General features: G+C 41.2%; 1 protein-coding gene across 3 annotated transcripts in view; it reads right to left on the bottom strand.

Annotated features, from left to right (window-relative positions):
* Nucleotides 1–328: 328 nt before the first annotated feature.
* The window catches only part of VPS50 (VPS50 subunit of EARP/GARPII complex), a 94,119-nt gene continuing 77,241 nt past the window's right edge, over nt 329–17,206 (bottom strand). For 2 of the 3 annotated variants that reach the window (XM_080936455.1, XM_080936456.1), the window contains exons 22-28: nt 14,587–14,667; nt 9,878–10,026; nt 8,402–8,498; nt 7,454–7,612; nt 4,062–4,183; nt 2,733–2,922; nt 329–946 (exon numbers count right to left, since the gene is read on the bottom strand). In XM_080936455.1, the coding sequence (XP_080792581.1) occupies nt 827–946; nt 2,733–2,922; nt 4,062–4,183; nt 7,454–7,612; nt 8,402–8,498; nt 9,878–10,026; nt 14,587–14,667 (918 nt within the window). In that variant the 3' untranslated portion in view covers nt 329–826. Of the gene's footprint in view, nt 947–2,732; nt 2,923–4,061; nt 4,184–7,453; nt 7,613–8,401; nt 8,499–9,877; nt 10,027–14,586; nt 14,668–17,206 lie in introns of those variants that run through there. The other variant, XR_013975511.1, reaches the window with a different exon arrangement.

Below are 17,206 nucleotides of genomic sequence, written 5' to 3'. Positions count from 1 at the left end.
ATTTTACACCTGGGGATGACCCACACTTACATATATATGACTAATATCAGGTATATCTTCAGCCATTCAACCCACATTTTTTTGTCCTAAAAGCTGAATTAAAAGACACCAACGCCTGTATAATATTTTATGTTTTTATAAAAATGCACAATAGTTGTTCAATATGCCACTCAGTAAAATCTATGCAATAAAATGATGTTTGAGCAGGACAGGGGAAAACTAGGGTGAGAAGATACTAAAAAACTACACTACTGTCTCCTGAAATCTTCCCAAAACACAGAAATATCAAAAGGAATAGTCTCACACAATTGATCATTTTAGAGTGTAACATTTATTAAGTTTCATCATTTATGATCACTGTCATATAACCAAATTAGCCCTGACAGAAGCTCCGACAGTTAAAAACAGAGAACATATTGATTTTCCAACTATTTTACTTACATGTCTTTAATTCTCATGCAATGCTCATAATTAGGAAATACTGTACAGCCATTACATTTCATTGACACTCTTCAAAACCAATTCAGACACATCAGCCACTGTTCCTCCCAACTTCGGTAAGATGTGTAACTGTAGCCACATAATAGTTATGGCAGTAAGATAATTTCAGGAAGAGGTTACAACAAATAAGAGGAAAACTTCAAGAAACGGGAGCATAGAAAAGTCACTTGAGAACCACACAGTCTGAGTATTTTCTATTTTCCAGTTCAAAAGGACATGCTCGGAGTTTGCTTAGAAGAGAATTATCAGGAGTGCACAGAGAACCACCTTTCGTGTAGTACAGGCCGAGGGAAAATCAACGCCTTCAAGGAAAGAGCTCTGCTCATTATCTTTTGGGCCTGTCTATGTCATCTATAGCTGCGAGGAGCTTCTGTCTTGCTTTCTTATTGATATGAGATCCCAGGCAAACATTCACCAGGTTGGTCAACTGCTTCGTCGAGTAGTCCTGCCGAAAGACAGAAAACACAAAGGTAACTTGCAGTGCAGTAGAACTGACGCAGACACACGCCAGAGGGCGGCCGAGCACTGGCCGGTGAGAGTGCTGGAGACACGGCTGAGGCAGACAAGGCTAACGGCCATTGTCTGGAGGCCGGCAGCAAGACTGTCAGTATGACAAAGTAACAACGTAATGTACTGTTTTTCACTTTAAAGTCCCATACTTTGTACCTGGTTTTGTGGTAGTCTGTTTTCAAGTTATCAAAATACATGTTCATTTCAAATTTTAAAGTGCAGTATACATTTTATACTTTAGCTAAAATCTCCAAAGGAACAATGACTCCTTTAAGACATGAAAACAAATAAGGCTATGAGTCAGAAAGACACCCTAGAAGACTTTATTTTATTTTATGTATCTGAGTATTTCGCCTTTAGAAATGTATATGTACTCTACATGTGCTTGTAGAGGTCAGAAGAGGCTGCTGGAGCCTTTGGTCTGAGTTCCAGATGTTTGTGAGGCACTGTGTACATGCTCAGAGTCAACCCGAAAGAGCAACACATGCTCTAACTGCAGAGTGTGCGCCCATCACACCTGGCAGAGTTCCTTAGCCGGCTCAGCACTCAGAATCCACCTTCCCTGGGCGCTGTACTTACTCTGCTGAGTTGTTCCAGAAGCTCCCTGCTTTTTTGGCTGGAAAGAACCAGCAGGAAATTCCCTGGGAATTTGTCATTGAACTACAAATACCATCCAGTTAAAGCTTCTAAAATACCAAGTTAAAAAGTTTTCTGACTGTGTTAAAAAAGTAAGTCCTAAACGGGGCTTCGTTTTGCATCAAGTAATGGACACTTAAGAGTCGTGCTTCTCCCTGTGTGCCTGCACATCCTCAGCCCAGACTTTCACCAGCACTCGACATGGAAGCCCACTCAGCAGTCCATCTGCACCCAGGGCTAGCATTTCGGTTCTCAGATAGAAGTGGGATAAGGGCAGTGAAGCTTCTTAACTCTGGCTTACTTATCAAAAAGTCCTTAACAAAAGCATGGCCTTCAACTTGCTTCCAACACACTACACATTTACAACGATAACAAAAACTCATAAGGTTATCTCAGAAGTATTTAAATTTGGTAATTTCTCATTTCTCCTCCCTCTCCCATTGGTTCCTTTATTTTGTTGTGTTTGAGAAAGAATCTTATGTAGATCAAGCTGGCCCTAAACTACGAAGCCAAGGCTGCTGTTGAACTTAGGCTTCTGCTTGACTGCCGGTAACTTCTTTTCCTCATGACCCTTCATTGTTTATCCGGACAAACGATCTAACACAGAAGATGAGAGATGCTCTCTGTCAAAACTGTTTGTGTATGTGTTCAGTTAAGCTGTAGAAATTGAACGTTTTACATAAGTGAAGAAAATCTATCACACTTAACATTAAGGGTAAAATCTCACGCTTGGGGAAAGTACAGCTGTAGGTACTAAGTGCTTGTGAATCACCCTACAGGCCACAATGAGGAGGATGTCACCATCTCTCTCTCTAAGACAACTCAGGTTCCACAGCTAATAGGACATTTCCGAGTCACTCCACTCTCCGAGTTTTCACACCTATGTGCATTCTCCCTAGGATGCAGCACAGGAAAGCCACTCGTATTCTGATTCTAGGACACACTTCAGAAGGACATTGCCTAGCTAGTGTGACCACAGGAAAAGTGACCGCAGCCTGTTCCTTCGTACTTCACTCTCATGATTCCGAGCCGCACCACACCCAGACGACAGCAGCACAGGAGCACACACCGACACCTGATCTCACCCTGTGGTCTTTGATCCAGCGCTCCATGTCATTCTCAGTTAGGTAGTAGGCTTTGATGTATGTTTCCACATATTCTTTATCAGGAATAGGTCTAATGTCAGTTAGCTTCTCCAGTTTCATTAAAAACTGCTGAAAATCCAATTGCATCAAGGCACGCCCCTCGTTACTACACTTCTTGACATTGGCGTATCTAAGAGACACAAGGATGAGGTAACGCGATGAGACGGCCGGAAGCAGTGCAGGAGCCTGTGTTCCAGGAACACGTGTGTTCAAACACTCCAAAGCCAAACTCATGTTAGAACACTCCCAACACTGTAGCAACTCAATGGAAAAGGAACAAATGAAGTATTTCTCCCATCGGCACCCTGCATATCTACATAATAAAATAACTCATGGCTGGATTCTCATGCACTACTGAAATACTGGGTTTTAAGGTGGATGCATGATAATTTTTTAATAAAAAAGAACTGATCAGAAAAAAATCAAAGCTAATATTGTTTAGTACTCAATAGATTTTGTTTGTGTGTGTTTTAATAAAGTGAATAAAGTGATATATGTATAAACTTAACACATACCAGTTGCCTTTTATTTAAACTAATCTGTTTTTAATACTTCTACAGTATGGTGCTGACATATACCCATCACTTTCCTACTTTCTAAAGCATTCTTTTTTTTTTTTTGGACAGGGTTTCTCTGTGAGCCCTGGGTGTCCTGGAACTTGCTCTGCAGGCCAGGGTGGCCTCAAATTCCAAGATCTCTGCTCCTGCTTCTAGAGGGAGTGCTGGTATTAAAGGTGTGTACCATCCCGCCCGGCCTAAGGCATTTTTTTCATAACAAGAAAGAGAGAGAGAGAGAGAGAGAGAGAGAGAGAGAGAGAGAGAGAGAGAGAGAGAGAGAGAGAGAGAGAGAGAGAGAAAGGTCTCAGATTAAAGATGGTATGAAATTCAATGTGTACACGCTCGTTGAAAGAGCTGGCAGCCTCTGGGCCCATTTTCATGAGTTGTCAATAAAATCTTCGGCTCAGTAAATAATGTTCAATGAATGTTAGGAAGACTCCCAGAACTTATTGGATACTAGTTATCAGTTCTACTTTCAGATCATCCAGTGGCTCGGTATTCCGCATTCATCTGCTGTGTTGGTTCAATGCCAGTATCAGTCCAATAGCCCACAGGAGACAGGCACATGATCTCTGGCTCCTTCTCAAGCCTGAGATCAAGCTTGTCTGCTACTGAGCATGACCTCTGTCCATGCTTTCCATCCATTACATCATATGATAGTCAATCATACATTACATTATAAATTAAAAAACGATGCTTTCATGAAACTTACCCTTCCACGATAGTTCTGTTAGCTAATCGTATACAATGTTCCCAAAGTATATTTGATACAGGCAAGGGTATCCGAACTCTCTTAGAAAGTTCATTTAATCGCTTGTTAAACTGTTCAAATTCCTAAGAGGGACATAAGGCATGACTACATTTTAATGCCACAATATTTTTCCACAATTAATTTTTTAAAAAGAAACAAAAAGATCCAAGGACGTAGCTAGTAACTAAATGAAGCAAAAAAAGTGGGGGAGGGGGTGATTTATGCTATAGACACTTTGGATTTAGTGAGAAAGTTTTTTTTTTTAAATATCTTTACATCTCAAAATTTTCTATGACTGTTTACTACAGAATACAGAAGCTACTGGTTTGAAGAAACAGTTTTGGATTTTAAAGTATTCTTCTCTTATATATTACATCCTGACTGCAGTCTCCTCTCCCTTCCCTCCTCCACTCTCTTCCCAGCACTTCCCCCTCTTCTCCAGAAGGACCCTCAACCCCTGCATCCCCTTAGACAAGAGCAAGCATTTCAGGGGACATCAGCCAAACTCAGCATAAGAAGCTGTAATAAGACCAGAAAACATACCATCTCAAGAAAACTGGACAAGGCATCCCCGTAGGAGGAAAAGGACACATACACACACATCTTAGGTCAGAACACACACACACACACACACACATACCCCTTAGGTCAGAGTGCTATAGGCCCCCGATCTCTCTGAGCTCCCATGAGCCCCAGTCAACTAATCCTTTGGGCTATGTTCTTGTGGTGTCCACACCCTTCTAGTTCCTCCGACCCTCAAGCCTCTTTCAATAAGCTTTCAATTCAAAGTGAGCTATTCAAAGCTTGTCGGTATTTTTGATAAACAAAAACCTGATACATAATTTTCTTTCCTAATCATTACTTAGCATTTAAAAATGATCTGAAAGTTTCCTAATAGTCACAAAAGTTTAATACAAAGGAAAACAAGCATGAAATGTTTCTATCTGCTCTTAACTTTCACAAGGTTATCACAGGGAGCTTGGGTGACTTTAACCAGTAGTGAAGAGTTTGAGTGGACAGTCTCGCTGAACCACTGACATCTAAATGCTTACACACAAAGAGACACCCCTGACTCCTCCCTGGGATATATTTCACATCAATTTAAGAAGGGGTAAGGTGGAATTTTTCTAGAGTTTTCTGGATAGAAAGTGGCATGCTACTTAGCATGTTGGGACCAACATGTGCTCACAGGTCCTAATGGGACACAGGACGACAGGTGAGCTCAGCCCAGATAGGCTGCCACAGTGACAGCTGCAGTACCCGTGGCTCTTTAGCTACATCACAAATCACAGGCTTTTTTTTTTTTTTTTTGCTGATTTATTTTTTTAACAGTTCATTGCTTTTAATTATTTTTTTGAAGCATGCGTCTCCAATTCACTAAGCTTACCTTTTGAAGTCAAAGCTAAGTAAGTAATTGCTCCCCGCCAGCTGTTCCATTTCACGGACCTCCCAGAGCAGCAGCACTGGCTACGGTATTTGGTAACTTTCATTAGTATTTCCCTTTAGAAAGCCATAGGCCTCATACACAGGCTGCTATTTACTGCATGTGCACTGCCTGTGACATGAGCCCTCCATTTTACTCGGTTACTTGAGAGCAGCAGTACGGTTTGCTGGCACCAGGTTTCAGGAGAGTGACATAAAGAAGGTATCAGGTGATTAACTTTTCAGCTTAAAGAAGGCCTTGGGCCAGTCAAAAAGGACGGATCGAGATTAATAACCTCAGTGAGACTGGCTCTTCTTTAGAATAGTCATTTTTCGAGGAATTAAGATATAGACTCAAGCAGTGCCTCCGAGAACTGTGCCCTGCGCACAGAACTCCTTCCTTTATCCCAATGTCTGATTGTTGGCCCGCACTATGGTCCCACAGTTCTGTTACCTCAAGTTCATTTTCTAAACTCCTAACCCCAGGGTGACAGTGCTGGAAGTCAGGACACAGTCCACTCGCCTGGGGGCTGGCACTCTAGAGGCTCAGGTCACATACCTGCCCCCTGGAATGGAGTGAGCATGAGTCGGGAAGAGGAGGTTGCTGGGCGATCAGCCTGGGCTTCGACAGTGGACTTTCTAGGCGTCCGAGCTTTGACAGAACAAAACCAACCAAACAAAAACACCTACCTAGTGTATTGCCTCAATAAAATGAGGAAATAGCATTAAAAAAATTGAACATGTTGTTCTGAAATGAGGAGGTACCATTATTTATAAACTGCACTTGAGTTTTTCATTCCAAATTTAAAGCAGCAATTGAAATCTCAGAAGACAAGTATCTCTCAGTTCCAGGACAGCAAACACTGAAGACTTGCGCCTGTCACTTGCCCTTTAGCCTGGATACTGGTAAGCACAGCCTTTGAGTCTCAAGACAGCTGAGAGCCCCACAGAAGGGCACCATAAGTGCACAGCAGTCCAACCCTACCTAACCTATGTTCTAATCTACAGCCTCATTGGTTCTCAGGTATCCTAGCCTGCTAAGAATGATTCTACATGACGTAAAAACGCAGACTCTACAGGTCAGTCTCTCTGTGTTGACAGAAGTGGAAAGAACTCTGTGGAGCTGCTGTCCTTTCCTCAGACTCTTTTATTAGCTGTTTTACATGGTACCTTTCCTAACCTTCAATAGTAGACTCCTTCTGTGACCGGAATGAGCAAGTGTCACTCATCTGTCACCCATATCACTCACTCCCTCTCTCTGTGCCAGGTGTTTTGTTTACAGCATTACACTCCACTAGAAACTAAACATCTCGGGCTCTGTGTGCTCCTACCTCTGTATCATCAAGGTGGTCCCTCAAAGTCACTTAAGTTCCCTAATTAGCAACTGTCCGGGCAGATTTCTATCAGGTCTCGTATATAGCAGGTGGTCATAAATATCATCTGACACAAATGAAAGGAGTGAAGTGCCACTCCTTTGAGGGGACTTACAGAAGCAGGCATCACATACAAATACCTGACAGGAAGACCTTGCAAGAGAAATGTGCTTTATAGAAAACACACCCTGAACCGAGGAGTATGATCCTGTCAAAAGAATATACACTGAGCTACAGCAATGACTCTACTTAAATAGAAATAACTTCTTGTGTGTAGAGGTATAGCTACTGGGTCCTGTCAGGAAGGTAGCCATGGCATGCAATAATCACACTAATTCAACCTTAGAAACTAGGAAGCAAATTTTAAAAAATAAATAAAACACAAATGTAATGTACAAGTATCACAGATCAAAACAAACTCAACATTTAAAGGTCACACACATCAATTTAACCCGGTGCCCCATTCCAGAACTGAGTAGCAACAAATCAGAACCTCATACTTTAGAACCACATCTCTTAATGAAAGTGATCATTAGCAAAAATTCTCAGAGCACTTGCCTTCAGCAATGCGTCTACATAGATGTTGTGCTGTGACATGATCTCTTTAACGTCCCACTTCACATTAGTCATTAGGAGAAGCATCTGTTCATAATCAATAGCTTTAGCAGCCACAATCCAGTAAATGGGTTTGCGCAGTTCACTGGCAGTTGAGACTGTCTGAAATGTTCCACAGAAACAAAAACCATTATTTCTAAAAGTACTATACCTAAAAAGAATAACTTGCCATTTTACAGTTTGTAAAATGTGTAATATACAATTGGAGACTACAATTAAGAAAAGTATTTTAACATGAGACAATGACCCTGTTTCCACTTCCACCATCTTTCCTCCTAGTACTCTTAGCTTAGGATTCCATTCTTACTAACAGCCTTCAGCTGCCCCAACCCCACCTATCCCTCAGAGTGCCATGGAACATTCTTTTTTTTTCTTTAAAGATTTATTTATTCTATATGAGTACACTGTCGCTGTCTTCAGACACACCAGAAAGAGCATCCGATCTCATTACAGATGGTTGGGAGCCACCATGTGGTTGCTGGGATTTGAACTCAGGACCTCTGGAAGAGCAGTCAGTGCTCTAACCACTAAGCCATCTCTCCAGCCTGCCATGTAACATTCTTTAAGTACCTCCAGAGATTCCTTTCCAAGCGCGCACACCTCCCTCTCTCCAAAACTCCTAGGCCTCCCTGGTGCCCTTGGAATACAGCCTAGTTCCAGGCTCGGAGCCTGGATGTAAAACGCTCCTTTCCTGTCAGTCCAGATCCCCCCCTCTTCCCTGCTGAATGTCAACTTCTGGTTTCCTTACACACCCATGTGTCCCCCAGTTTGCTCCCTACCCAGCTGTTCACTAAGTTGTTTAATCTAACATAGGATGTCATGAGCAAACAGGAGAGCATTTGTGCAGCTGATTGGCGGCTGACAGGTGAGTGACAGTCAGGAGCATCTGACCTGGGAGTAGAACTGCTGCAGGAAGGGCTTTTTCACTGCGGGCATCACAGCATCCAAATGTGGCTGAAGGAACTCAAACTGCTCAGCCAAGAACACTCTAAAGAGAACGAATAAGCATGGTGTAAAGTTATTGCGTGATTGCGACCCTGCTGTTGTTCCTGCGTAATGAATCTGTTAAGAACAAAAACCAACTGAAAATTGTTTTCACGTTAGTGGCTTTATACCGTGAACTAGAAGTTTCCGAAGCACTTTATAGCAGTGGATGTTCATTTAGAAGTTAAGGAAGAGTCATTTCCAGGGACATAATCAGACTTTATGGTGTGAAGTTACATGTCCCTTCATGGGACATATGAGCCCAGGTAACGTTAAGAATAAAACAAACTGAAAATGCAGAGCTCGTCTTTTTAAAGAAGAATTTGTTTATTTTATATGAGAATGCTTTGCCTGCCTGTGCATGCCTGGTGACCACCAAGGCAAAGACTGGGCATCGGATCCCCTGGGACTGGGACTATAGGAGATCGTGAGCCACCATGGCAATCCTGGGAACTGAACCTGGGTCCTCTACAAAAGCAACAAAGGGATATTTGTCATAGGTAACCCAACAATTCTAACAGGCTCTCTCAGAGAGAACGGAACATATACTCTGGGCAAGTTCTGCAGATACTCTGCCACTGAACACTGCTTTTCTTGGATTTCTGTTAGGTATGGCAGAATATTTACCTTATACTGGGCTGCACTTTATGGAACAGTTTGCATGATTTAATTGAGTTAACTTGGGGGTTTAGAAAGATCAAAAGGCATTCTTGCTGATGCCCAAAATGAATTCTATGTAACAATAACAGTGAACTACAATTACCATGAGTTCTACTAGGAAACAGAAATATATCATCCATTTTCTAAAGTTTTACTTAACAAGGATCATCTTGTTAACTATCAAATCTTAGCACATTCCCTACTTTCATTTGCATAATTAAAGCCAACCATAAAAAGCCACGGGTGGTGGCACACTGTAATCCCAGCAGTGGGCAGACAGACAGAGACAAATGGATCACCAGGGCTCAGTCTTTACCCAGTCTATCACACTTGGCAATCTCTAGGCCAATGGGAGGGCCTGTTTCAAAAACCAGGTGAACAGCATCAGAGGAATGATACCTACGGGTGTTCTCTGGTCCTCATACACACAAAGACATACACCTGCACAAATATGAGCTCTCCCATATATGTGAGTACACACACACACACACACACACACACACACACACACACACACACACACATAGACACAGAAACATGGAACCATGCAACTAAAAAAAAAATCAATTAGTACTCTATGCTAATATACATTTTCCAACAATGTCGAAGTGGTATTTAGGAGGAGTAGTAGTATTATATAGCAAAAAGTATAATTACACAATGCTTACTTTTCATAATTTTCCTTAAATATTTATGGCAAAGCAACTGTTGTCAACAACTTACAAGGATTCTGTGGCTACCACTCTCTCTGCCAACCCATACAATGTATCCCCAGATGTCAAAATCACTAGCTGATTGAGGTGTGGGCTGGGTACCTTCTCCTTTCTTTCCTCGGCTGCTGTCAGAGTAGCAGTGGGGTCAGCTGAGCCCTCCTGGAAAGACAACACATACACGTGAAAGAGCAAGTCTAATAGTGGTGAGGTCTGACTGACGGCCGGGCTGCACAACACAGTGAGCACTCGCAGGCACGCGCACAGTTCAGACACACTTAGCTCCAGCCATTCTTTCCTGCTTCTATGCTCTGCAACTATTGGGATTTCCCTTTTTATATTAAATGAAGGTAATTCCATATGGTACCCAATGCAACATGCTACCATATGTACACAACCTAATGTTACCCAACACAGGAAATCCTTCAACTAGCAGCTGTTGCTAGAGCAATGTCTCTCAAAAACTGGAAGGTGAGGGTCTGGCCCTTGAGATTAAAATAGCAACGTTATGATTTGGTTAATGATTTCACAATGAAAAAGAAAAACCGGAACCAAGGTGATCTGGTACACTCTCAAGATGGCAGGACTAGAACACAGTTATAAATTTAAACAAAACTAACAGCGCTGTAAATGTCTGGCTTTGATGTGTGAATCTGGGTGAGGGATGGCCACAGCTATGTTGTCCTCCTAGACACTGGCCAGGAGACACTGCATCACACAAACAGCGACGTAGCCAACAGCAGTGCAGCAGTTCATCCGTGGTCAGGGAGATTCTGAGTTAAATCCTTCCACCTGATACTCACTAGAAACCCTCTCCTTCCTACAAGATCTTTGCCTGGCACCGGAGAAAACAGGGTATTAGTCACACACGTTCCTGAATGTAACAGAAATACACCTCATGTTAGAGAAATTGAGTTATCTTCAGGTCTTGGCTAAGGAATGCCCAACTGGCCACTTGAGGTAGCCAGAGACCAGAAGTCGGCCAGACAGTAGAACTGCCTGGGTAGACAAGCTTCCCTCTAGGAAACACTCAGGAGAAACTGCAGTCCTCACAGCAGTCACCTAGCTAGTCACCACACTCCATGTCAAAGAAAGATGATTTTATTTACTACTTCTAAGGGGGATCAAGTGGTTAAAATGACCACTGCACTAAGAACTCCTTGGCTAGTGCCCTCCTTGGCTTTCCATTAACACTGGCCTGTTAGGCATCAACTTTCCTTGCAAGTACTTGCTAACACCTAGTTTACATAAGAAAATAGATTTCAGTCAACTAGACAGTTACAAAACTGCCAGGCTGACAAAAGTAAGCGGAGTGCAGCGGAGCAGTGGTGCTCTGCTTAGCTAACTGCAGCCTCGTGAGAGCGTGGGCCTCTGAAGACAGAAGTTCCAGTCCCTCTAATCACGGCAGAAGTCTTGCTTTGCTTTTTAAAATAATCAAATACTCAAGCTGGGTGTGCTGGTGCCTACCTGCAAATTTAGCTTTCAGAGGCTGATGCAGGAGATCGCTAGTCTGAGGCTAGGCTGGGCTACACAGCAAGGCCTTGTCTCAAATAAATACTGAAAGTTGGCCAAGGATTCAAGCAATTTAGTTATCATCTCTCTGCTGGTTTGAAGAACAATGGCTCTCATAGGCTCATATATCTGAATGCCAGGCAGTGAACTCCTTACAAGGATTAGAAAGATTAAGAGACGTGGCCTTGTTGGATGAAGCCTGTCCCTGGGGCAGGCTTTGAGTTTTCAAAAGCCCATGCCAGACCTAGTGTCCGCCTCTGTCTGTCTGTCTGCTGACTCCCACCTGAGGATGAGGATGTAGCTCTCAGCTTCCCCAGCACCATGCCTGCCTGCCCCATGCTCCCTGTCATGAATGAAACAGACTAGGCCTAGGGAACTGTAAGCAAGTCTAAGTAAACGCTTTCTTTCGTAAGAGTTGCTGTGGTCATGGTGCCTCTTACAGCAACAGAACAGTGACTGACAGTCACCAAACTCAAGAGTAAAGACTTATTTCTGGGACGAGATCAGTAGCAGTCACTTCCTCTTGTGTATTCCCTGTATTAGACCTTGAAGACTTCCCCTTGATGTGGGAAACACACTTTTAAATTTTAAACTTAATTTATATGATAAATTATTTCAGGCAACACTTCTAAGGATCAAAACGGTCCCATCTGCTATTTATAACTTAAAAGTGAAAAACCAAAAGATATGTATAGAGAAAATAAAACTATGAAAAAGTCTAAAGTTTTAATGGCCAGGTAGGAGTAATGTGAGAAAAAAATATTTCCGCTGAGCTCTGAGTTAATTGGCTATTTCTTTTTGGTCTATCCACACAATGTAGCAATTCCACCATGTTCTCAGACATCATGGAAACGAGCTGAAGTGCATATGCTAATAACTTCCTAGTAATCTTAGATCAGGGATATTAAACAGCAAAGGAGATCTTCTGAAACAATACACCAAGGCTTTTATCTATGCAAAGGTATAGAAAATAACAGGAAAACCAAAACAATACAAAAACTAGACACCCAGAGACTAATGGAAACTAGTTTGAAAACTCCAGCGGGCGTTAGTTATCCGGCTGCAGGAACTGCTGAGACGGGCCTTAGCCACTGAAGGATGAATGACAGGGTGGTGGATTTCCTGTCCCACACTCAATCTCATTTAAGAGAACATAAGAATAACACTTAAAATTGGGAAGTGTTTAGAAAAAAAATATATGCCAAACATAGGAAACAAGAAAGGCAGCCATGTTACATACAGTTGTAAACTTGACAAATTCACCACCCTAGGACACAAATTCATCCAGCAACCACCGTAAGAGTTAGACAAATGTCATGGGCACTTCCTTGTCAAGAAGATGAGTAACAGCGTGTTGGTTGTGTGAGCTCTTAAAAGTCTTGTGGCAAAACCTGAAGTATAAATCCATGCCTTAAGTGTCAAGTTCAAAAACTCTGGTCTGACAGTTCTAGTCTAGTACCCAGCAGAAGTAATGGAGAAATGCCAGAATGATTTTAATGGTGAAGTTCAACCCAGCAGTCTTGAAGCATTCTGTCAGAAAAAAACTTCAGCTGAGGTCTAAGCACAGCAGAGAGTAAGAGCTGATGGTCACAGCCGTCCCCAGGCAAAGGGAATGCATAACAAGATGTGGAAAATGGGCAAAGCGGCAAAAGCTGATGCATGTTTAAAAAAAAAAACAAAGGCAGGCAGGTAAAAAAAAAGAAAAAAAGAAAAAGAAAAGGCCATTATCCGAGACAAAGATTAATTAGTAAACATCAGAACCTAAAGAAATCAGAATAAATCAGGACACAAGGACGATAGTAGAGTCTTGCACAGTATCAACATTTCCAGGAGGTGTCTAAATGCCAAGAAAGGCAGTGTGACAGCTACACTGCCTACTCTCCGGACCCACAAGTCTGTGTTTAGCCAGCCATAGTTCAAAATACTATGAGTGTAGGGCACGTGTGTGTACTGAATGTCAGTACTTCTAAAGGAAACACTTATTACACATGTTTATAAAATATTTATGTTGTGTTAGGTATGTGTTTACTGTACAGATGATGTACCATATACGGCTTTGCACAGTTTTTATACAAATATAATGCTACTTCTACATAAGGGAGGTGAACACAGGTGGTACATGTGACCCTGGAACCAATGACCTGCAACGCTGCAGGACAGACACGTGCAGAACCCAACAAGGTGGGTGTGACTTGTCTTCTGCCCGGGCAGTGCCATCTGAGACGGCAACACTGAGTCACTTCACCAGAGTTCAAAGGTCACCATCTTAATACCCTCCACTCCATCTATCCCGACATTCATCATGACACGCAGGATATCATACACATTGCAGAATGCATGTGTCTAACTGCCTCTCCACTACAACAGAACATACATGCTGACAGCAAAAGATAAAGATTGCTACTTCTGTACACTGAAAAGTCACAGTACAGCTTATAACAATTATCACAGTGCTGTCTTTTCTATTTCCTTTCACTATTTCATCCTTTATTCCTAAGACAGAGTCTCACTCTAGAGCCCGTGTAGTCCTTGAACTCCTTACTCGGTTCCCAAGGACGGCAATCAGAGACATGTGTCCAAACCCAGTTGTTAGTTCTTAAAAGATGTGTCATCGTTGCTTCATAAAAACGTGAGTAACAGAAGTATGCATACAATATAGACTTTATGAAAAATAGGATAGCAAAGCTTGTTTTGAGTAAGTTAAAGGAAGGAAGAAAAATTCACAGAAGTCTGTGTCAACATAGAGGCAGACAGATGTCTTGGCAGCAATTTCCCAGCACAGCAACCGATCAGGAGACAAAAGTTTTCAACGCTTATGTTCCCTTAAATACCACCGAGGTCCACCTTTGCATCACTGTATCTTAAACCATGCATTCATCAACTCACACACCAGGCAAGACCCAGGAGTTCCTACTACAAAAAAACAAAACAAAACCTCCAAAAAAAAAAAAAAAAAAAAAAAAAACCACCCAAACTTTGCTGTGATTTGCAAGGTGTTCATAAAGTGATGTCACTTTTTGAACACAGATCAGTATCTACCAGCAGCTACTTGGACATACATCAAGACTATTAGCAACAGGTTCTTACTTCCTGTATGAACTTGATGTAACACTAAAGGGCTCAGATACTCCATATTTGTACATTTTATATACAGTTTATTTGTGACTATTTGTTTCATATAACTCGAATTAATTACAATTAATTACTTACCAGGTCAATAAGGCTTTCTTGAATTCTGTTTAGAGTTGTTCTGAGTCTGCTACTACTAATGCCAAGTCCTGATGATTCCAACTGAAAATAAAGAAAACCACATTACATGGCTCTGAAGATGCTATTGCAGAAGACCTGAAGAAGTAATGGGTTTAGTAGTTTAGATGCTTAGTGTCTGCAGGTCTCCACACTGCATTTAAAAATGCCAATACAACATCATCATCATCAACAACAACAACAACAACAACAACAACAACAACAACAAACTAGTCAAATCTTAGTCCAAAAGGAAACAACAAACTATTTGTGAGTCTTTGAAGGCCAGGGAGTTTTCTAGTTATCAGGACAGAGTTCATCAAAATTGCTTCCCTGCAAGCTACATTTTTAGTTAAAAAAGTTAAGACTTTTAGATTCCTAAAGATGGTTCCCTCTGGTGTACATGATCTGCTATGTTTATATTTAAGCAGAAAACAGTGTTGCTATTGTTTTCCATACATGAATTAAAGAAAGTGTATTGGCACTTGAAATAAAATCCCTTATGCCTATTGAACATCTCACAGCACTCAATTCTATTCATTAGAAAACAAAGTCAAAGCATTTATAAAAACCAATACATAGCACAGAAATGAAAAAGCTTTTGTGTTAAAACGTGAAATGTTAGTCAGACCCTTGTATAATAATTCAATCGATGAAATAAATTTAACTGGGAAATGACAGTGAATACATTCAAGTACTTGGAAAAAAGTTAGATTACCTGCTGTGACCCAGAAACTTAAAATGATATCATTAGTAGTAAACTATAAAATAAAACCTCGCTAACATGGAAAGGATGGGTGTGCGACTGTGTGAACTGACACATGAACAAGTGGGAACCCATGATTATTCTCACCTTCTTCCCACCCAAGGTGCAAGAATAGAAAGGCTCGACCTAAAGCCGATGTGAAACACGCTATAGGAAAGCATCAGTTAATGTATCTCTCCAGACTTTATACGCCTCATTAACTTATCTCTTTTTATAATTAGCTCATCTCTTTTTATAACTCATCTCCCCTTTTATAATTTATAGGAAACTAAATCAATCAACTGTAAGTGTGTGACATTCAGTAAATTGTTATGATCTTTCAACCAACCCTACTTAACTAAGACACAAAGTTCTTCCCACCTGAAGATGCCACCGCACCTCAGGCACTTACTACTCCCAATCCTTAGCCTCTCTAATCTCCCTGGACCACAACAGTTTGTGCTTTCCTAGAATTTCACATAAACACAGAATCAACTGAATTAAACTGTTGTTGACTTTTTAAAACTTAGCATGCCTTTAAGATCTGTCTGTGGTTGAGACTGAGCATTTTGTGTTGCCTAATTCTACTTACATTGTAGACATGACAATCTCTAACTGAACATCTGAGTGACATCTTGGTCTTCACATAATACTAATTTGCATTCCAGTCTTTGACCATTACACTCATTTTCACTTTCTTGGGTAAATATCTTGCTTGACAACAATTTTCCCTACTATTTACCTCTCTTTGTTTTGGGGGGGAGGGGCTAATTTACACTCTTTTTCTATTTTGCTGGTGACACTGAAGGGCAGACACTTCCCCCCAAAGCCCCACTGAGGCGCACCCCAACATCTAACATGTGTGCTGCCCCATCATCATTCAGCTCATTGTGGTTTCTAACTCTCCTGTACCTGCTTTGAACCAACCATTTATACAAGTGCATCATTTAATATCCAAATACCCGGAACGTTCCTAGCTATCTTATTACTAATTTCAACCCAATGATACTGTCGTTAGATTATACCTGCATATTACTGAAGTCTTTAAAAACTTTTAGGATGTGTTTAGTGGTCCAGATATGAAGAGCCAAGTACTCATATTGCCCTTTGGTCTGAACGCTTGTGAGGAAACACTCATAACTGCCGAGCCATTTCTCTAGCACCAGTTTCTAAATTCTGACTGATGTTGAGTATGTACTTGGAAGTAACAAATTATACTTTGTTTCTGACCATGCTGGCATTCTTCCCATAAAACATTCCAGAATTTGAAACCTGTCTATTAAAAGGCCATGTCCTTGCTATACTTGTGATCATAGCAAAGATACAGGTATTAACAGAACCTATGGAAGTATACATTAGAATTTACACATTTTTAGAGGGAACATACTACATTAGAAAAGTTGTTCCTGTGAATCAGGGTCTACTCTCACACAGAAACCCTGTACAAATGCACACAGGCTGTGCCACTTTTTCTAGCACAAGATGAGTTACTAACGTTGGAGCAGAAAGAGGTAAGCTTAGTAAAAGCTTGAAACACAAAAAGAACTACAGAAGACAATTCTGAGGACGGCAGATGGTTCAGTTTACAAAATTAATGCCTTAATAAGTACCTGTCATTATCTGCTAAGGTGGTGACAATATTTAAAAGGTGTTTCAGTTACTATGCTTTAATCACAGGTCCAGGTTCACATAAAGAAACCTGCACATTTTTCATTGCCAAGAAAATAAAGGTTAGAAAAAGCAATTTCAATTTTTCTGCCAAAGATGTGGACAATATGAAGTATGTTCATCACGTCAAAACTAAATTTAATATATAGACATCACAATCACACTAATGTC

Source organism: Micromys minutus (genome assembly GCF_963924665.1).
Source record: "Micromys minutus genome assembly, chromosome: 23".
NCBI classification, from domain to species: Eukaryota; Metazoa; Chordata; class Mammalia; order Rodentia; family Muridae; genus Micromys; species Micromys minutus.
Note: the sequence above shows the minus strand (reverse complement) of the source record. Positions and strands in the feature narration are given on the sequence as shown.